The 18,431-nt window shown below is 35.0% G+C and overlaps 1 protein-coding gene across 2 annotated transcripts in view; it reads left to right on the top strand.

Annotated features, from left to right (window-relative positions):
* LOC149822879 (MBOAT (membrane bound O-acyl transferase) family protein) overlaps positions 1-18,431 on the top strand; it is an 84,016-nt gene that overhangs the window by 51,673 nt on the left and 13,912 nt on the right. For both annotated transcript variants that reach the window (XM_089981298.1, XM_089981299.1), the window contains 4 exons: positions 4,252-4,361; positions 4,457-4,549; positions 4,876-4,957; positions 6,909-6,986. In XM_089981298.1, coding sequence (XP_089837424.1) covers positions 4,252-4,361; positions 4,457-4,549; positions 4,876-4,957; positions 6,909-6,986 — 363 coding nt within the window. The remainder of the gene's footprint in view (positions 1-4,251; positions 4,362-4,456; positions 4,550-4,875; positions 4,958-6,908; positions 6,987-18,431) is intronic.

Here is an 18,431-nt window from a genome sequence, read left to right as displayed (position 1 = left end):
AGAACCGATAATGGAGAAGAATTTGTGTCAAAAGAATTCAAAAATTATCTTGACCTAAATGAGATTATTCACTAAAAATTGTATCCATATACTCCTCAACAAAATGGACTAGCTGAGATGAAACTTAGACATTATTGAAACCACTAGAACACTTCTTGTATGTAGAAATGTTCCAAAAGCTTTTTGGGCCGAAGCCGCCCTTACGACAATCTATTTGATAAATAGAATGCCTTTCAAAAACATTGAAAATCTCTCCTATTGACAAACTTTTTAAAACGTCTCCCAATTATAAAAGGTTAAGGGTCTTTGGATGCAAATGCTTTGTCCTTACCAATAAGAATGACAAATTTTCTCCAAAAGCAATCCCTTGTGTTTTTTTTAGGCTACGGCGAAAGCCAAAAGGGATATAGATGTTATAACATTGAAAGAAACAAATTGTATGTTTCTCGAAATGTCACTTTTCTTGAAAATGAAATTGCTTTTTGCAAGAAAAAAATCCAAGAAAGTTGTGACTACTCGTTTCTTTTTTACCTTGTCAATGAACATGAACGACGTGAAATTATTCATAACACACATGAGAGTAGAAATAAAGACACACATAATGGAAGTGAGAGTGTGAATGCGGGTCCTAATGATATAAGCCCATCCCATAATGATATACAAACCTATGCTCGACGTACCGAAGATCATCCACCATGTGCTTTAGAAAGATATTCTCAAAATCAGGAAGTATATTCTTTTAGTTTTAGAAAATCCATATGAATTTCAAAAGCCCCTAGTAGATTTGTATTCTATGATTCTTTTGAACCAAGGTATAGATCATGCCTAATGGCTATACACTCATATTCTGATCCAGAATCTTATCATGAGGCTAAACATCATTTAGAATGGATTAAGGCCATGAATGATGAACTAAAAGCCTTGGAAAAAACAAAAACTTGAGAAATCGAAACATTACCTAAAGGAATGAAAACTGTAGGATGTAGATGAGTGTACAAGATAAAAACCAAATGCGGTGAAACACTAGAACGATACAAAGCTAGGTTAGTAGCCAAGGGATATGGAATTGACTATGACGAGACATTTGCCCCAGTTGCTTGAATGACAATTGTTAGAACTCTCATTGCTATAACCTTAATTAAAAAATGACCTATATTTCAAATGGATGTAAAAAATGCATTTTTAAATGATAATCTGGATGAGGAGGTTTACATGGATCCCCCATTAGGCTTTAACCTAGCACATGGGAAAACTCTTCGGTTACACAAAGCCTTGTATGACTTAAAACAAGCTCTCAAAGCTTGGTATGATAAGTTCATTAATGTGATGACACAACTTTATTTTAAATATTGTTTTACTGACACTGCGTTGTTTGTTAAGTCTTCCAATGCAGAAATAGTGATCTTATTACTTTATGTAGATGACATGATAATCACAAGAAGTGATACATAGGGAGTTAATCATATCAAAGATGTGCTTAAAGCCAACTTTGATATGATAGATTTTGGTTTTTTGCAGTATTTTCTTGGAATAGAAGTTGCCTACTCACCTCGTGGTTATTTTTTGTTAAAGACTAAGTATGCAGTAGAGATCATTGAACGATCAGGACTCTCGGATGAAAAATGGGTTGATACTCCGGAGGTCATAAATGCCAAAATGAAGAAAGATGATGGCGAGCCTTTACAAGATTCAACCCCCTTACAGACAAATGATTGGAGCTTTGTGTTATCTTTCCATTACTCGTCCTGATATTTCTCATGCTATTCATTCTGTTAGTCAATTTCAACATGCTCTCACTAGAGTACATATGAGTGATGTAATAAGAATTGTTAGATATATTAAGAATTCCATTAATAATGGATTATTTTTATCATACTTTTCCTCGTTAGAAATCATTGCATATTTTGATTCTAACTGGAGAGGGGATGTAAATGATAGACGCTCAACCACTGGTTTACGTGTGTTTGGAGGTGATTCCTTAATCTCATGGCAATGTATCCTCCACTGAAGTTGAGTATCGTGCCATGACAACAATCACATCTGAGTTAGTATGGTTACGACAACTACTAGAAGACCTGGGAATTCACATTGCAGAACATCTAGACTATGTTGTGGCAACAACAACGCCGTCTACATTGCAAGCAATCATACATTTTATGAGAGGATAAAAATATTGAAATGGATTGCCATTATGTTCGTGAAGAATTTCTGAAGAAGACCATCACATTGCCATACGTTTTCTCGGAATACCAACTAGCAGACTTCTTCACTAAAGCGTTTCCGTCACCTAGATTCAAATTTCTATTTGACAAACTCTCGGTTGTCCCACCATGAGTTTGAGGGGGGGTGTTAAAATATGTACACTTATATATATATATATATATATATATATATATATATATATATATATGAGTTCATTATATACCGAAATACCCATCAAGGGTATTTTGATCTTTTCACTGTAATAGGCGTCAACCCATTAGGGGCTGACAACCTGCTTTTTCTTTTGTTTTTTTGTAATTTTTATTTTCTGTTTTTTGTACCTTTTGAAGCATGGCATTGGATAGAAATGAATGGAGGAGAAGGATTCATGTGGAAGACCCAGAATGATTTTCTTTGTTGGTTCATATCGCCGACCCCAATTGTTTTGGGATGAAGGCGTAGTTGTTGTTGTTGTTGTACCTTTTGGAGCAGCTCCAAAGTGACTGTTGGAGCTGCTCTCAACGGTCATAAGTCCAACAACCACTTTGAGCTGCTCCCTTTGTAGTCCTTGCGTTATAAATAGGCCTTGTATTTCTCAACTCATTTTTTGTGTGTCTCTATGCAATAACAAATTTGTTAGACACTTGTGTGGGTGGTTTGATGATTCAATCAAGTATTCTACTTGATTGAAAGTGTGCTCTTGCATGTTTATTGGATTCAATCCATTTCATTACATGAAGGGGAGAGATCCTTTTTCCCTAGTAACAAGTTTCTTTTTTTTTTTTGGGGGGGGGGGGGGGGGGGGGGCGGGGGGCGGATGTGGGGGTTTGGTGTGTGGTGATGCTTGCCTACTATGTCAGCTGGGTACGGGCGCGGGTACAAGTGCGGAGGGTACGGCACGGCAATTCCAAAAAATATGGGTACGGGGACACGGCTATATATATGTATATATAATAAATATCACATAAATAAAAAATAAATTCAAAATAAACTGAATATAATCTAAATATATATGCTATATCTAAAATATATTTTATATACTGAAAATATAAAGTTATAAACTGAAAATATAATTATAAATTATAAATTGAATACAAACTTATATGTATGGAGGGTAAAATGGTGTGTCCAGGTGTTGATGCATGTGGACACGGGGACATGCGTGCCGACACGGGTACAGAGGGCACAATGGAGTGTCGAGGTACCATAGCTTGCCTATTACTAAATTCACCAAGTGTCATCCTTCAAGAGTGTAAGCAGCACATGTACAACCCAAGGAATCATGTTTTCCCAGCGAGCATCCTTTTTATCAATTAGGAAACCTGCTTTTGCATTCTACAAGCTCCAGTGGACTCATCCTTTATGCTGCTTGGTTTGAAGGAGATGAACAATGGGATGTTGGATGTCTCTCATGGGTGGTAAATGTGGCTGCAGCAGCAGTTCCTCCAGTTTCTGACTAAACTTACGTACAGCTGGTGTAGTAGACTAGACCCCCAAACGAGTTTATAAAAAGCTGGAAAGAAAATGCTACAAGCCTTCTTTCGATAGTTCCACCCTACGACCCGAAAAGTACACATGGATGACTTGGTGAACCTATCTCTGGTCCTATAAGCCAGTCGCTAAGCATATTTCTAAATTGACGTGGAATTGAAGTCCTCGATGAGAAACAGAACACATAAGAAACAAACACGTCTTAGAATGCTTGCGTTCTCATCTAATATTCATGCCAAATTGGTCCATAACTCTATCAGAGTAGATGGAGTCCTCATTGAGCTTTGAAACCCCCTTATGGCCTTTCTCTTGACCAAAAAAATTGAAGCTGATAAAAAATCATTGATTGGATTATTGACATCATGGTCTCTCTCTCTCTCTCACACACACACACACACACACACACGTACACACACACACACACACCTGCACAGAAGTATTAAGGTGATGAGATATCTGTAGGTGCAGAACTTATATAAGCTTGGGATTGTTTTGTTTCTATGCAAATGGACCTTAAAGCTGCTAATCATTAATTTTTGAATACTTGCTTGACTGCAGGTAGGAGGTATAGAAGCTCCTGAGAATATGCCTAGATGTATCAATAACTGTTACAGCTTGGAGGGCTTTTGGAAATCTTGGCATGCATCTTTTAATAAATGGCTAGTTAGGTGCAAACCAGTATCTCTGGTACCTAATGGTCTAGTTTATATGTCAATTTAAAGCATGCCCATAACATGTATATTGATATATTTTGGTATTCTAGGTATATGTACATTCCACTTGGGGGATCAGAAAAAAAGCTGCTGAATGTGTGGGTTATATTCACATTTGTGGCAATATGGCATGACTTAGAATGGTTGGTCTTTTGGTTCTTACCAGTTCCATGTTAAAATTCTATGCTTTGTTTTGATAGGTTTAGTATGATTTCCATTGAATCTATGTTCTACCATCTATTAACTTACACAACTAATATGTGTTATTAAGAAGTCCATAAGCTATTGTCAAATTGAAAAAAAGGAGAGATTTTACCAGTATTCACATGGTCAAGCAGAGGAAACTGTCCTCTTTGTTACATCTTTACTGATGCTGACCATGAAGCTTCTGTTACTATGATGAACCAATTTAAGGAGTTTGAGTTTTTTGTTGATATTTTTCTATCTTATACTTTACATTTTATTCTAGGAAGCTGATTTCGTGGGCATGGTTGACGTGTCTCTTTTTTGTGCCTGAGATAGTAGCAAAATCAGCACTCAACAGTTTCCAGGTAACCATGTTTTTTCTTCAAGTTATGATCCTTTCTATCTGCTTCATTCATTCTTTCCTCTGTATTTAGCACATAGCCACCATCTATTTTTCAGCAAGGGTTTTTCCCAGAAGATTTTACGAAGTGTTTTTTCTTGGTAAAATCTCGGCATGTAAAATGAATAACACGAAAGGTAATAAGTAATAGGTTTATCTCATAAAATAATATGTTCTCTCTAAAACAAGAGCCCCTTTATACCTGCATCCACAGTTGGAAGAAAGAGTAAGAATCAAATACGATTAGAATGAGAAGAGGAAGGAGATGTCGAGAAAAGCTTGGGGGTTATTAATCAATCTGCTTTCCTTATACCAAATCTTTGAACATTACAACTTTTTATGGCAATAATGCCCTTGCAATATTGTAGACATGACAGTCAACTAAACCAGCCCGGTCAAACTTGTGATCCAACCTGGTCAACCCAACTGTGGACACAAAGGACCCTGTCTTGCAACAGTTTAAATAGTTTTTTCTTACGAAGTTATAAAGAAACAGTTAGGAAATATTTGACATAAAGAGGCGAAGAACAAAAAATATATGCTTAAATATTTTTTGAAAATATCATCATATTATCATGATATTGTTTGTGATATAATTTGATATTTATATTGATATTTTGAAAATATTGTGATATTTTTGTGTTTTTATTGGTTTTTGCATAAGAAAAACATTATAGCATGATATTTTCAAAATATTGGCAATATTGTTGACTATGGTTAGCAATCTAACCATTTTTTCCATACTAATATTCATGATACCATGTTGGATTTTGTAGCACTTTGTATCTTTGATTTTTTGCTTTGCATTAGCTTGCATAGGTTTGTGACTATATACCTGTCATCAAGTTGCTCATGTTGACAATATTCTGTAGATATTACATGAATTAATTCTTTAATAATGGAATGGAATTATAATAAAGGTTATTTTGTATAAGATGAGGTTAGTTTTGGCTTTTGGTCACTCGCATGAAATCTGGTTCAATCATCAACTCAATATACAACAACAACAACAACAACAACAACTACGCCTTCATCCCAAAACAATTGGGGTCAGCGATAATCATCAACTCAATATGCTTTACAAAATAAAAGATCACCCCGTATACACCAATGCTGTAAAAAGCAAAAGATTGAGACGCGCCATGAACTGAATTGTAAACTTCAATATAAAGTATAACCCTTAAAAATTAGTTATTCAAAAAATTAATGGTATTAACAGAATCATATAGTGAGAATAAATGTATTATTATGGAATCAACAAGCTTTATCTAACAATTATGTAACCAATAGTAACCTGTATAACATACAGGATATATGCAAGAAGGTGCACCGTGCATATCTTGCACAATGCATGCACAGGGACCTTGAGTTGGTTTCTAAAACATTTCTTTGATGGTTAGAAGAGGATTTGAGAAAAGATTGAAGACACAAATGAGAAAATGAAGATAATAAAGAAATAGGAGAAGGAATAAGTGCTTCTGAGTGAATAGCTGTCTAGCCTTCGGCTACTCTACCTTTATTAAAAGCCCGGTATGAGAACTTTGAGAATTGATCATACCCAGGGACATTGCCAGAACGATTTCTGTGTTTATACTAAGCAGGGCCTTTCTCTGACTGATTGAATTGATGCTTAGCGCTCTTGTATACCAACAAAATAGCCCATAAAAATAAGCTTGTACATGGTCAAACCCTTATGGCGGGTCAACTCAACTAAGGTGGAAGGATCCTGTTACGGACATTATGTTGATCTCAGTGTAAGATGTTCTTACCTGAAACCAGTGTATTTCACTATATGTATGGTTCAGTGTAGTGTACTATGTTCTTTGTGTTAGTCTTATTATTTTCTCTTGCCTGCCATATAAAAGATAAGTTACTTGAAATGCTAATTGTGCATCATTTTTTTCTGAACCTGTTAGGCAAGGGATGCTTGCACCCGGTTCATCTTACGAGAAGTTGGTGCATTTTGTGGTGCCGTTACAATTTCTTGCCTGATGGTATGTCTTTCTCTATGATGCTTTACTGGCAATGTACTTGAAAAAGAATAGAGTTAGTACTGTAAACGAGGAAACGAACAAGGCAACAAGATGTGTATGGTAATTTATTATCAATAATCTTTTTCAATGAAGTTATTATAATCAATGATTTACTCTTATAAACACACACTTGGTTTACTATTTAATGCAAGAGTTAACTTTTCTTTGCAAGTTGATGGGATATATGTACTTCTGTTCCATTCTTTCTCCATGTTGGCATGGCTGTAGACCAGAAGTTAGAAGATTCTACCCCTGTAATCAATTGATAGTAAAAATATATTTGATCTTTCTATTAGGTGCTTTTTTTCACTTATACACGCTTTTAATTCGTTGATGGCATCATCTTTAATGCACTGCAGCTGCTACAGAAGGCTATATGTTCATAGAGATTGACAAGAACTACAAAATGAATGGCATACCTAAGCTTGGAGTCAATAATTATTTCTTCTGTGTCCACCCCTTAACTAAGAAACTTGATTTTCTCGATCCACTGGATCCATTTATATTTCTAAAGTTGTCTATGCTTTTGGTTTGTTCCATTTGGAGGGAGATTCAAATATTCGTTGATATTCTTTTTTTTTTTTGCAGTATTATGTTCTTCACTCCTCTCAAAAAGAAAAGTGTAATATTATTGACAGTATGTTCACAACCCTACATTATGGGAATGTATGAGATCTGTGAACTAGGGTTCATCAATCCTATTGATTCATTATTAGGTGCATTGTTAAGATGTATATATATACTATGTAATTAGCACAGTCCACTAGGGACTTTTTTTTTATACTTTTTCTTTATGACTGTTTGACCATGGACAAGCTGGTCCATTTAATAGGACTGTTGGGATCAAGGTTGCCAAACTAGGAAGCGGAAGCAGGAAACGATACGGGAAGCGGAAGCGAGAAACGAGGCATTTTAAAATTTATAGGAAGTGGGAAGCAAAGTATCAATTTAAAAGCGAAATATTAAAAAAAATGAAGCAATATGGTAATTGAATAGGAATCGAACAAGAAACAAATAAAACTAAAATAAAATTGATCATTCTTATATTTCGTGATTTGAGTAAAAAAGTTAAATTTTTGTTAAAATCTAACAATGATGGTTACTAATTTAAAGAAAGTACATGAAAAGTGAGTGAAAGCATGAGAGAAAATACATGAAAAACATGAAAAGAAATGTGAGAAAAGCATATAGGAAGCATAGACCATGTGTGTGAGAAGCATAGAAGAAGCATGGGGGAATCAAGATTCCCATGAAGTTTCCGAAGCGAGGACTATCGCGCTTTCGAAGCGAGTTTCCGGGTAGCGAGCTTCCCACCTACCTAAGAAGCTTCTGGTAACTCTGGTTGGGATCCTCCCCAACGGTCACATTGTGATTGTTGGGGAGCTCCCCTTTGTAGTATAAATAGGGGACCTTGTCCCCTCTCATTGAATTGTGGTTTTAGAACATTTCTTCAATAAAGTACATTATTTATTTTATGCTCTCTTGTGCTATTCTGCTTAAGCACATTGTGACTTTGTGCATCTAGTGGCCTTGTGACTTCATGTATCTAGTGGCGTTGTTATTGTGTGTTTAGGGATATCTTTTGTGATCTCCCATTTCATTACATGGTATCAGAGCCAGGTTGGGTTCTCTTGATCTTGATAGTCTTGCCTGTGGTGATTGAACATCGTGACCAAGGTGTGTTGCCTTTTTTTTCTCTTTAGCTATCTCTTTTTCATCATGGAGCATGAATCAAGAGTGAAGCTCTCCTTCAAACTCAATGGATCCAACTACTTGATGTGGGCTTTGACTATAGAAAATCATCTTAGAGGAAAAAAACTTTGGGGCTTTGCGATGGGCACTACTCTTGAACCATCGTTAAAGCTCACTAAGATAGAAAAAGGTATTGAGAAAACTCTTGTTGGAGATGATCATGTTAAAGCAATCACTGAACATCAAATAAAGGTAGAGGATTAGGAAAGCAACCATGCCAAAATTTTGGCATGGTTTATGAACATTGTTGACATAAAAATATGTGCTAACATTGCTAAATTTAGAAGAGCCAATGAAGTTTGGTTCTTTCTTAAGGATATGTATACCCAAAAGGATTTTGCTAGATAATATTTTTGTTAAGACAAAATTAGATCCACTAAGCAGGGGGACGTGTGTCCGGGATTATTTTAGTAGTTTGTCTTTTCTTTGGGATGGATTAGAACTTCTTGAGCTTAAATGAGTGGCTCCCGAAGATGTTGAGATTATAAAAGAGCAAATTGAGAAAGAACACTTTTTTCAATTCCTTCATGGTCTAAGGCTGAGATTTGAACAAGCGAGGTCTTCTCTCCTTCGTAGAACCAAGGCTATGCCTCTTGAAGATGCTCTTGTCGAGGTATGTCAAGAGGAAACTTGTATTGGCATGACCAATGAGAATGGTGATGTTTTGGCCGTTACTAGGTCGGGTTCCAATGTAAGAGCCTATAAGTCCCCCCACTTTGTAAAACAAAATAACTATATAATGGATCCAACTATAACTATATAATGGATCCAACTCTAATAGTGAATATATGAAGGGTGTTATTTGCCACCATTATAATGAATCGAGACACATTAGACCAGTATGCCCAAAGCTTAAGGCAAAATTACTTTAGTTGGAGAAATCACACCCAAAAAGAAGAATCAAACAAAAATAGAGGAGATACTAAAGATACTCTTAGTCAAATATTGGAGGCACTTCAACAACTTCTTAAATCATCTTCTACTTTGGGTGTCGTCATTGTATATTTTTAATCTCCTTCAGGTATGCAGATTCTTGACTTGGGTGCTTCTTTTCATATGACACCTCGTAAGAATGCTCTCTTCGAAGTTTGCACTAATTCTACTTCATCTTACGTTTCAACGACCGATAAAATTTCTTTAAAAATAAATAGTATTGGAACACTTGACTTAAAAAATTCTCAAAAAATTCTTGTTAAAAAACTAAGGGTGGTTCCAAAATTAAATTTAAATCTTTTTTTTGTCTCTCAAATTTTTTATCATGGTTGCAAAATTTCTTTCTTATCTAAAGATTACAACACCATGCAAGATCTCCAGTCAGGGAAGCTGATTAGTCAAGGTCATAGGAGAGACGATCTTTACTTTATGGATTTTTTATCTTTTCTACCTAAGTGATTTTGTAATTATATACAAGACAAAAGTATTGATACTTGGGCATCTTAGTTTTTCGAAGATGTATCCCTTTCTTTTTTAGGAAAATATTTGTAATGATAAAGATATATCTTGTAAGAATATCTTGTAAGAATTGCATTTTTGGAAAAATGATAGCTATTCCCTTTCCTCATAGAACCTTTATTTTTACTCGTCCTTTTGAATTAGTGCATTCGGATGTATGGGGTCCTTCACCAGCCATATCAAAAGGGGGTTACTCCTATTATGTTATTTTTGTTGATGATTTTACTAGATACACATGGATTTATTTTTAAAATCATAAATTAAATGTATTTTCTTTCTTTAAGGAATTTCATATAATGGTTAAAAATCAATTTCTTAGCAACATATCCATTCTTAGATCGTATTCGAGAGGGGAGTACATGTCAAATGACTTTTAAAGCTACTTAAAACAAAATGAAATTTGTCATCAAAGATCTTGTCCTAGAACTCTTCACAAAAATGAGTTAGCGGAAAGAAAGCATAGACATATAATAAAAACCACTATGACTCTTTTAATTTCAAGGGACATCCCAAAAAAATTTTGAGCCGAAGTTGTTTAAACCTCAAATTAATAAATAGAACTCCCTCGTCTTCATTACAAAATGACTCTCTATTTGAAAAACTTTTTAAAATGACTCCTGATTCTAAAAGACTAAAAATCTTTGGTTGTAAGTGTTATGTGCTTACTCATAAAAATGATAAACTATCTCCAAAAGCCATTTAATATGTTTTCTTGGGCTATGGTGAAAATAAAAAAAGGGTACCGATGTTTTGATCCAATAAATAACAAACTCTATGTTTCAAAAGATGTCACCTTTCTTGAAAATGAAAATTGGTTTGATAGGAAGACTTAAAGAAGAAATTGATTACTCATTTCTATTTGATCTATTGCCAAGATACGATGAGTCTAACTCTATTGAGGTGTTTGATTCTTTAGATAATAACTCTAGTATTGATCATCCGATTTTTTATGAAGTTAGTCATCAACATGAAAGTTTGAATGAAAATGTATCAAATGATATGCAATGTGTATACTCTACACGGGGAAGGTAATCACCCATGTGCCCTTAACAAGTTTTCTCAAAATATACCCTTAGAAGAATCCTAACTTAGGAGATAAAACCGAATCTCTAGTGCTCCAAGTAGATTTGTATCATATAACTCATTTTCTCCAAACGTCAAAGCATCTTTAATAACTCTTCACTCTTATTATGAACCATCTCACTATAATGATGCCAAACAATACTCTCATTGGAATGATGCAATGGAAATAGAACTTAATGCTCTTAGAAAAGCTAACACATGAAAAATAGTTGATCATCCTTTAGGCAAGAAATATATAGAATGTAGGATATTTAAGGTCAAAATTAAAAGTGATAGATCATTAAAAAAATATAAAGCAAGATTAATCACTAAAGGGTATGTCCAAGAATATGGAATAGATTATGAGAAAACCTTTGCTCCCATCGCAAGAGTGACTAGAGTTCAAACTCTTATTGTCATTGCATCTATTATAAAATGACATTTTCCAATTAGATGTTAAAAATGCCTTTCTAAATGAAGAACTCGGTGAGGAAGTTTACATGAAAGCTGTTAAATTATATGTAAAATCTACTTAGGATAGGATTAGTCTAGTTAGCTTTTTACTTTTTTTATATTTTTTGGATTGTTTTTTGGCCTTTTGACTAAGTCAAAACAAATAGAGCTGTTGGGAGCCCAACGAATCCCTCTCCTTTCTTATTTCAATGTATTATAAATATGGGGCAAAGCCCCCTCATAATGCATGAATTCTTCAAGGGTGTTTTACCCTCTCAATACATATATTTTTCATTCTCTTTTGTGTACCCTTTTTCGGGTATTATAGTATGAACCCTTGTGGTTCTTGTGAGTGTTTGTATTTGGTATTTTCGTTGAAGTTATTTGAAGCTTTGTTCGGTGATATGATTAAAGAACTCATCTTCTTACATGGTATCAAAGCTCGGTTGTGATCAAGCTATTCTTATTGATGCATCGAGAAACATGCCATTCAAAGTTTGAGAAGAAAAGTGACATTCTTTTCAAGTATATGTGAAGTTGTGATCATGCAAAAGCTTGGAGGAGCATTCGTACTCACTATTCGTGGTGGAGTACATATTTTTTTCCTCTCTTCCTCTACTCTTATTCTTTCTTTTCTTTACCATTTTCTTATTCAAACCTTATAAAATGGATGACAATGATAATGTCACAATTAAACCCATTAAACTCAACGATTCAAACTATGTTACATGAACTTTAATTATGAAGCACCTTATATGAGAAAAGGGGTTGTAGGGATTAGTGGATGAGACCGATTTGAAACCTAAGCTATTTCTTACAAAGATTGAAGGAGATAAAGAAATATCTCTTACGGAGGTTGAAAAAACTAAAACCCTTACCACTTATGAGAAAAAGTGAAAAGAACGGAGAATGGGACACTCCAAGATTATGTCTTGCCTCATAAGTAGCGTAGACATCAAGAAATGTTCAAGTTTTGCAAAATTTGAACATGCCATGATTATCTTAAGAGAATGTATTCTCTTAAGGATATTGCACATACATGCAATCTACAAAACCAAGTTCGGAATATAGTTCAAGGGGACAAAAGTATTAGAGAATACTACAATAGCCTGTCTGAATTATGGGAAGAGTTGACTATTCTTGAACAAAAGTAGCATTGCCTACAAGACATAGAACTCTGCCAAAATCAAATTAACGCGGAGCACTTTTTTTAATTTGTTAATGGACTAAGATCGGAATTTGAATCTACCTAATCCATTCTTCTTCATCGAGGAAACCATGTTTGCACATACAAACCTCCAAATTATGGGAGGACAAATGATGAGAGAAATGAAAATGAGTTTGAGAAAAGAAAAGTTATTTGTTACTATTGTCAAGAATCGAGACATGTAAAAACTCATTATCTGAAATTGAAGAAAACATATGAAAAGAAGGTTGCCTCCGTCGAACCTTCTCAAGAATCGAGTGAACCATCCATCGGAAGCATGTTCTTAACATAATTGGTGGAAGCACTTCAACGTCTGCTCAAAGGAACATCTTCATCTACTGGAGCCGTTGTATTTTCCGTTGGCATCTCCGACCTTGGTAAATTTCTTTGGCTCCTTGATTTAGGTGCTTCCTTTCACATGACACCAAACATTGATATGTTATCTGAATGTTATAACTCAAATGGATCAAATGTTTTACTGTTGATGGAACATCCCTTGAAATCAAAGGAGTAGGAAATTTTGAAAAAGGTTTTCAAAACTCAAAAAGATTTTGCATTTCATAAGTTAGATATATTCCTAAGCTCAACCTAAATCTTTTATCTTTCTCACAATTGTCTGACCATGGATGTAATGTTTCCTTCTCTCGTAGATGTCGAGTTTGGGTTTATTTGAGTTTTCCCTTCTTGATATTCTTGGTCACATTTTCTTTCTCAAAACGTGTTTGGGTTTTATCATTATAGATAAAATAATTTAATCTTTCCCTCTAATCCTTGTTTTTTGCTCTTATTTTCTGATTGAATCTGTTCTCTTATATATCACGTGATATTTTTTATATATGTTTATGGTGTGATTGCAATCCAACATTGATATCGGGTTTGCTGAAAATATCCTTGCTGATTATTGGTAATCGTTAGGTTCAATTTTAACTTGATGTGCAAAAAATCCAAGCTTATTTTACTTTTTGGTTTATCGCGTGATATTATCGTTTGCTATCTATGATTTGCAGTGTGATATTGTATTTTTTCATTATCGTTCTCTACCCGTGGTTTATCGTGTGGTATTGTTCCTTCTTCATTTATTCTTCATGGATCCAAATCCTTCTCAAGGGCCTATCTTTGCCAATTTTTTCGGCCAATTGATCTCTGAAAAATTGAACAATTCCTACTTCCTTATCTAGAAGAGGCAAATCATTCCTTTTATCAGGAGTCTGTATCTTGCTGGTCACATAGATGGATCAGTAGCTGCTCCATCTGAGTTTCTTGTGCAGAAAGTTAAAGATGACAAAGGATCTGGCACCGCAACCAGAACAGTTCGTAATTCAGATTATACCAACTAGATAAAAAAAGGTTAGGCTTTAGTAACATATATTACTTTCACTCTATCTCATGAAGTATTAGTGGAAATTCCAGGTGACTGTAGTGCCATGGTGTTAGACTTATTCTCATATTTCAGAGGCTAAAGTTATTTACCTGAAAAGAGAATTCCAAATGTTGAAAAAGGAAGCATCCATGTCTATATTGGAGTACTTCAACAAAATTAAGTCCATCACAGATCAATTAGCATTGATCGGATGTGAAGTTTCTAAGAAAGACAAATTCAGCAAACTCTAGTTGGTTTGAAACCCGAGTTTCATATGTTGTCTACTACCCTGTAGTATACCAGAACTATTTGTTGCTTTGATGATATGAAAGCCAAGTTTTTTAGTTATGAGATGTCATTGAAAGGAATGCCAATCACAGAAAGGGTTGAAGCAGATTCACATGATGCATTAGTTACAGGAATATTTCTGAATTGTGGACGTGGAAGAGAACGTAGTAGAGGCAGGGGTTTTTATCAGGAGGGACGTAGAATACTTCCTACACCTAATAGACCTCCCTTTGCAGGAAGAGGTACTTCTAATAATAATATTCCTACATGCTATATCTGCAAAAAGATGGGCCATGTAAAGGTAAAATGTTGGTTCAATAATGACCCAAAATATAATCCTGAAGCTCGAGGTAAACCTCTGTCTACTGATCAAGGGCAGAACAAGGGACATAATGGTCCTGACATGAAACTTCTTTTGGCTGCACTTTCTAGGTTGAGCTTTAAACAAAATGACAAAGGTGTTTGGTACGTGGATTCAAGGGCTGTCAGTCATGTCACAAGTGATACAGGTAAATTCTCTAGATTAATTCTTTATTTTGATAAAAGTAATATTGTTACTGGAGATGGTAGATGTCATCCCATCACACACACTGAAAGTATTCTTATTCTTTTGTCTAAATCTCATCCCATTCACTTGTCTAATGTATTGTGGTCTCCCAACATTAAAAAGAATATAGTCTTTGTTTTTAAACTTGTCAATGATACCAATTTTTATATTGAGTTCACTCCATCTTCTGTGTATGTAAAGGATCTTCAAACGAGGAATACGTTCGCTGAAAGAGAAAGATGGGGCTACATGTACGTCTTCAAAGAAGATCCCTTGAATGCCTGAGATAAATTAAATAGTTGTTCGAAGCCTGAGTCCTCTACGTGTGTCTTTAGTATTTCAAAGTCTGGTCGATCAAGTGTTTGGCATAGCAGGTTAGGTCATTATGGTGAAGTCTTTATTGAGAGATTAGTCTCAAATAAAATGTTGCCTAAATCTATCTTAGATCAAGAGTCTGGTGATAGTTTATATCCTAGTTGTCAAGTTTTCAAGTCATGTACTTCCATTCAATTCATATAATAAAAGAGCTTCGAGACCTTTTGAAATTATTCATTCTAATGTATGGGGACCATTTCAACTTGTCTCTTTCTCTGGTAGTAAATATTATGTTTCATTCATTGATGATTATTCTCGTTACACTTGCATATTCTTCTTGAAACATGAATATGAAGTTTTTGATGTGTTTAAACAATTTTGTGCCTATGTTCATACCCAATTCTCCTTGAACATTCTAAATTTTCGGTGCGATTGTGGTGGTGAATACTCGTCGAAGGAATTTATTGACTTTTTACAGAATAATGGGTCTGGTCAAAGAGTTTAATGCCCGCAGACACCTCAACAAAATGACATTGCTAAAAGGAAGCATCGCCATATTGTGGAGAGTGCGATGTTTATGATACATGCAAGTATGATTTCTATAAAACTATGGACTGAGGCGTTTCACACAACTGTCCATATCATAAACTGATTGCCCATGAAATTCTTGCAAAATAGCTCTCCTTTATGTTATTCAAGAAGCATCTGAATTATAATAAGTTAAGCGCGTTTGACTGTGTATGTTATGTTCATGTGGACAGTCAACTGAGAAACAAATTTCAGGATAAGGCTTATATCTGCTGCTTTGCTGGATATGCTGATGACTACAAAGGTTATAGATGCTACAATCCTAAGTCAGGAAAGATTAAAATCTTCAGAAATGTTATATTTGACGAGTATAATTTTTTTAATGATAAGTGCAACAATCATGTTTTGCAGGATAACAATAATGTTGAAGTATATCAGCCTTGGTTGGATGACAGTTTATTTTAAGCAATAAGTAGCGGACTGCAGTAGCCGAATCACAATTTTGATCAAGTCCATGACAATGAATTAGAGAATGCCCCACCTAAATCCAACATAGAAATTGATTTTGACAATGCATAAATAATCTCAGGCAGATTTAAGGAAGGATGTGCTGCACAAGACGCAATCATGGTCAACAGCATCCAGCCTTAAGTGACCAATAGCCATGGTCAGATCAAGGGAGTCAACTCGAGCCGATGAGAAGGTCAAACAGGGTGAGACATCCGATCGGAAGATGGGTAAGTTATGAAAATTTCAGCATGGATTTTCAATGTTTTTTCACTGAGATCGAGAGGTAGAAAGAACACAAAACGTTTCAGCATGCAGTATATTTGGATAAAAGCCATGAATGGAGAAATAAAGGCTTTACATGAGTGTCAGACTTGGGAGATAGTGAAAAGACCACCTAATAAAAATGTAGTTGGCTTATAAAATAAAATACAAACCAAACCTAATGGTACCATTAAGAGATACAAAGCCAGGTTGGTAGCAAAAGCATTCACACAGGAATATGGACATGATTATGACAAAACTTTTAGTCCTGCTGTTAAAATAGATACCATTCAAATAATTTTGTCCCTAACAGTTGATCATGGATATAAATTAAGTTAATTGGATGTGAAAAATGCAGTTTTTCATGGGCATCTTAAGAAAGAAGTTTATATGGAGCAGCCACTAGGGTATAGTGAGGATGATCCAAAGATCTGTGTTTGTAGATTAAAGGGAGTCATTTATGGGTTGAAGCAAGCTTCAAGATCTTGGTTTGAAAGCTTTTCTCTTGCAATTCAAGGTTATAGTTTTATCCGTTCTCCAATTGTTACTTGTAGCTGTGATAAACATATTGAGGAGGTGAAAGTTTTCTTAAATAAACAGTTTAAGACAAAGGACCTTGGTCTGTTGAGATATTTTCTTGGTATAGAGGTAGATCGAAAGGATGATTCCCTAATCCTTACACAACATAAATACACAATGGATCTTCTTAATAAAATAGGGATGAAGGAATACAGACTGGCTGCCACACCTGTTTCTATTCATCAAAGATTGAGTGCTAGTGAAGACAAATTATATCATGACCCAACAAAGTTCAGAAGTGTAGTTGGTATGCTGCAATATCTTACATTTACTCGTATGGACATTGTATTTGCTCTTTATCAGGTGTCACAATTTATGCATCAACCGACTGGCTGCCACACCTGTTTCTATTCATCAAAGATTGAGTGCTAGTGAAGACAAATTATATCATGACCCAACAAAGTTCAGAAGTGTAGTTGGTATGCTGCAATATCTTACATTTACTCGTATGGACATTGTATTTGCTCTTTATCAGGTGTCACAATTTATGCATCAACCAAGGCTGCCATGTAAAATTGTCTATGAAAAGACAATACGCAAACGAGCACAAATAATATTGAAAAGATGTGCACGAAGGCACTCTCACAACACTTGAACAAAGTACGCAAAAGCGTAAAAATAATAAACATGCACAATGACATGTATTTTATAGAAAGAACCAAATGCTTGAGACTCTCAAGCTTAAGAAATACAAGGGGGGAACACCCCTATTTATACAAATGCAAGAGAGTGCAAAAGGGGGGGCTCCCAAAGGAGTCGTTGGGAGCCCCCAACGGTCACATTTGTGACCGTTAGGGGCCCCCAATGACTCTATTGGGGGACCCCCAATGCACATTAAACAAATGTTAAAAATAAAAAGAAAAAAAGAATTACAAAAAATAAAAAAAGGAAAGTTACAACATATTCCAAAAGGGAATATGCGCAAAACAGGAAATGACAAAAATACCCTTTCGGGTAAATATATATAAATATATATATTTATATTTACAATGATGATTTTTAGGAGATACATTTTAACACCCCTCCTCAAACTTACGGTGTGATAACCGCAAGTTTGTCAAGAAGGAAATGAAATCTGGGCGAACATAAAGC

Source organism: Nuphar pumila, chromosome 11 (genome assembly GCF_984573655.1).
Source record: "Nuphar pumila chromosome 11, dmNupPumi1.hap1.1, whole genome shotgun sequence".
NCBI lineage: Eukaryota > Viridiplantae > Streptophyta > Magnoliopsida > Nymphaeales > Nymphaeaceae > Nuphar > Nuphar pumila.
Note: the sequence above shows the minus strand (reverse complement) of the source record. Positions and strands in the feature narration are given on the sequence as shown.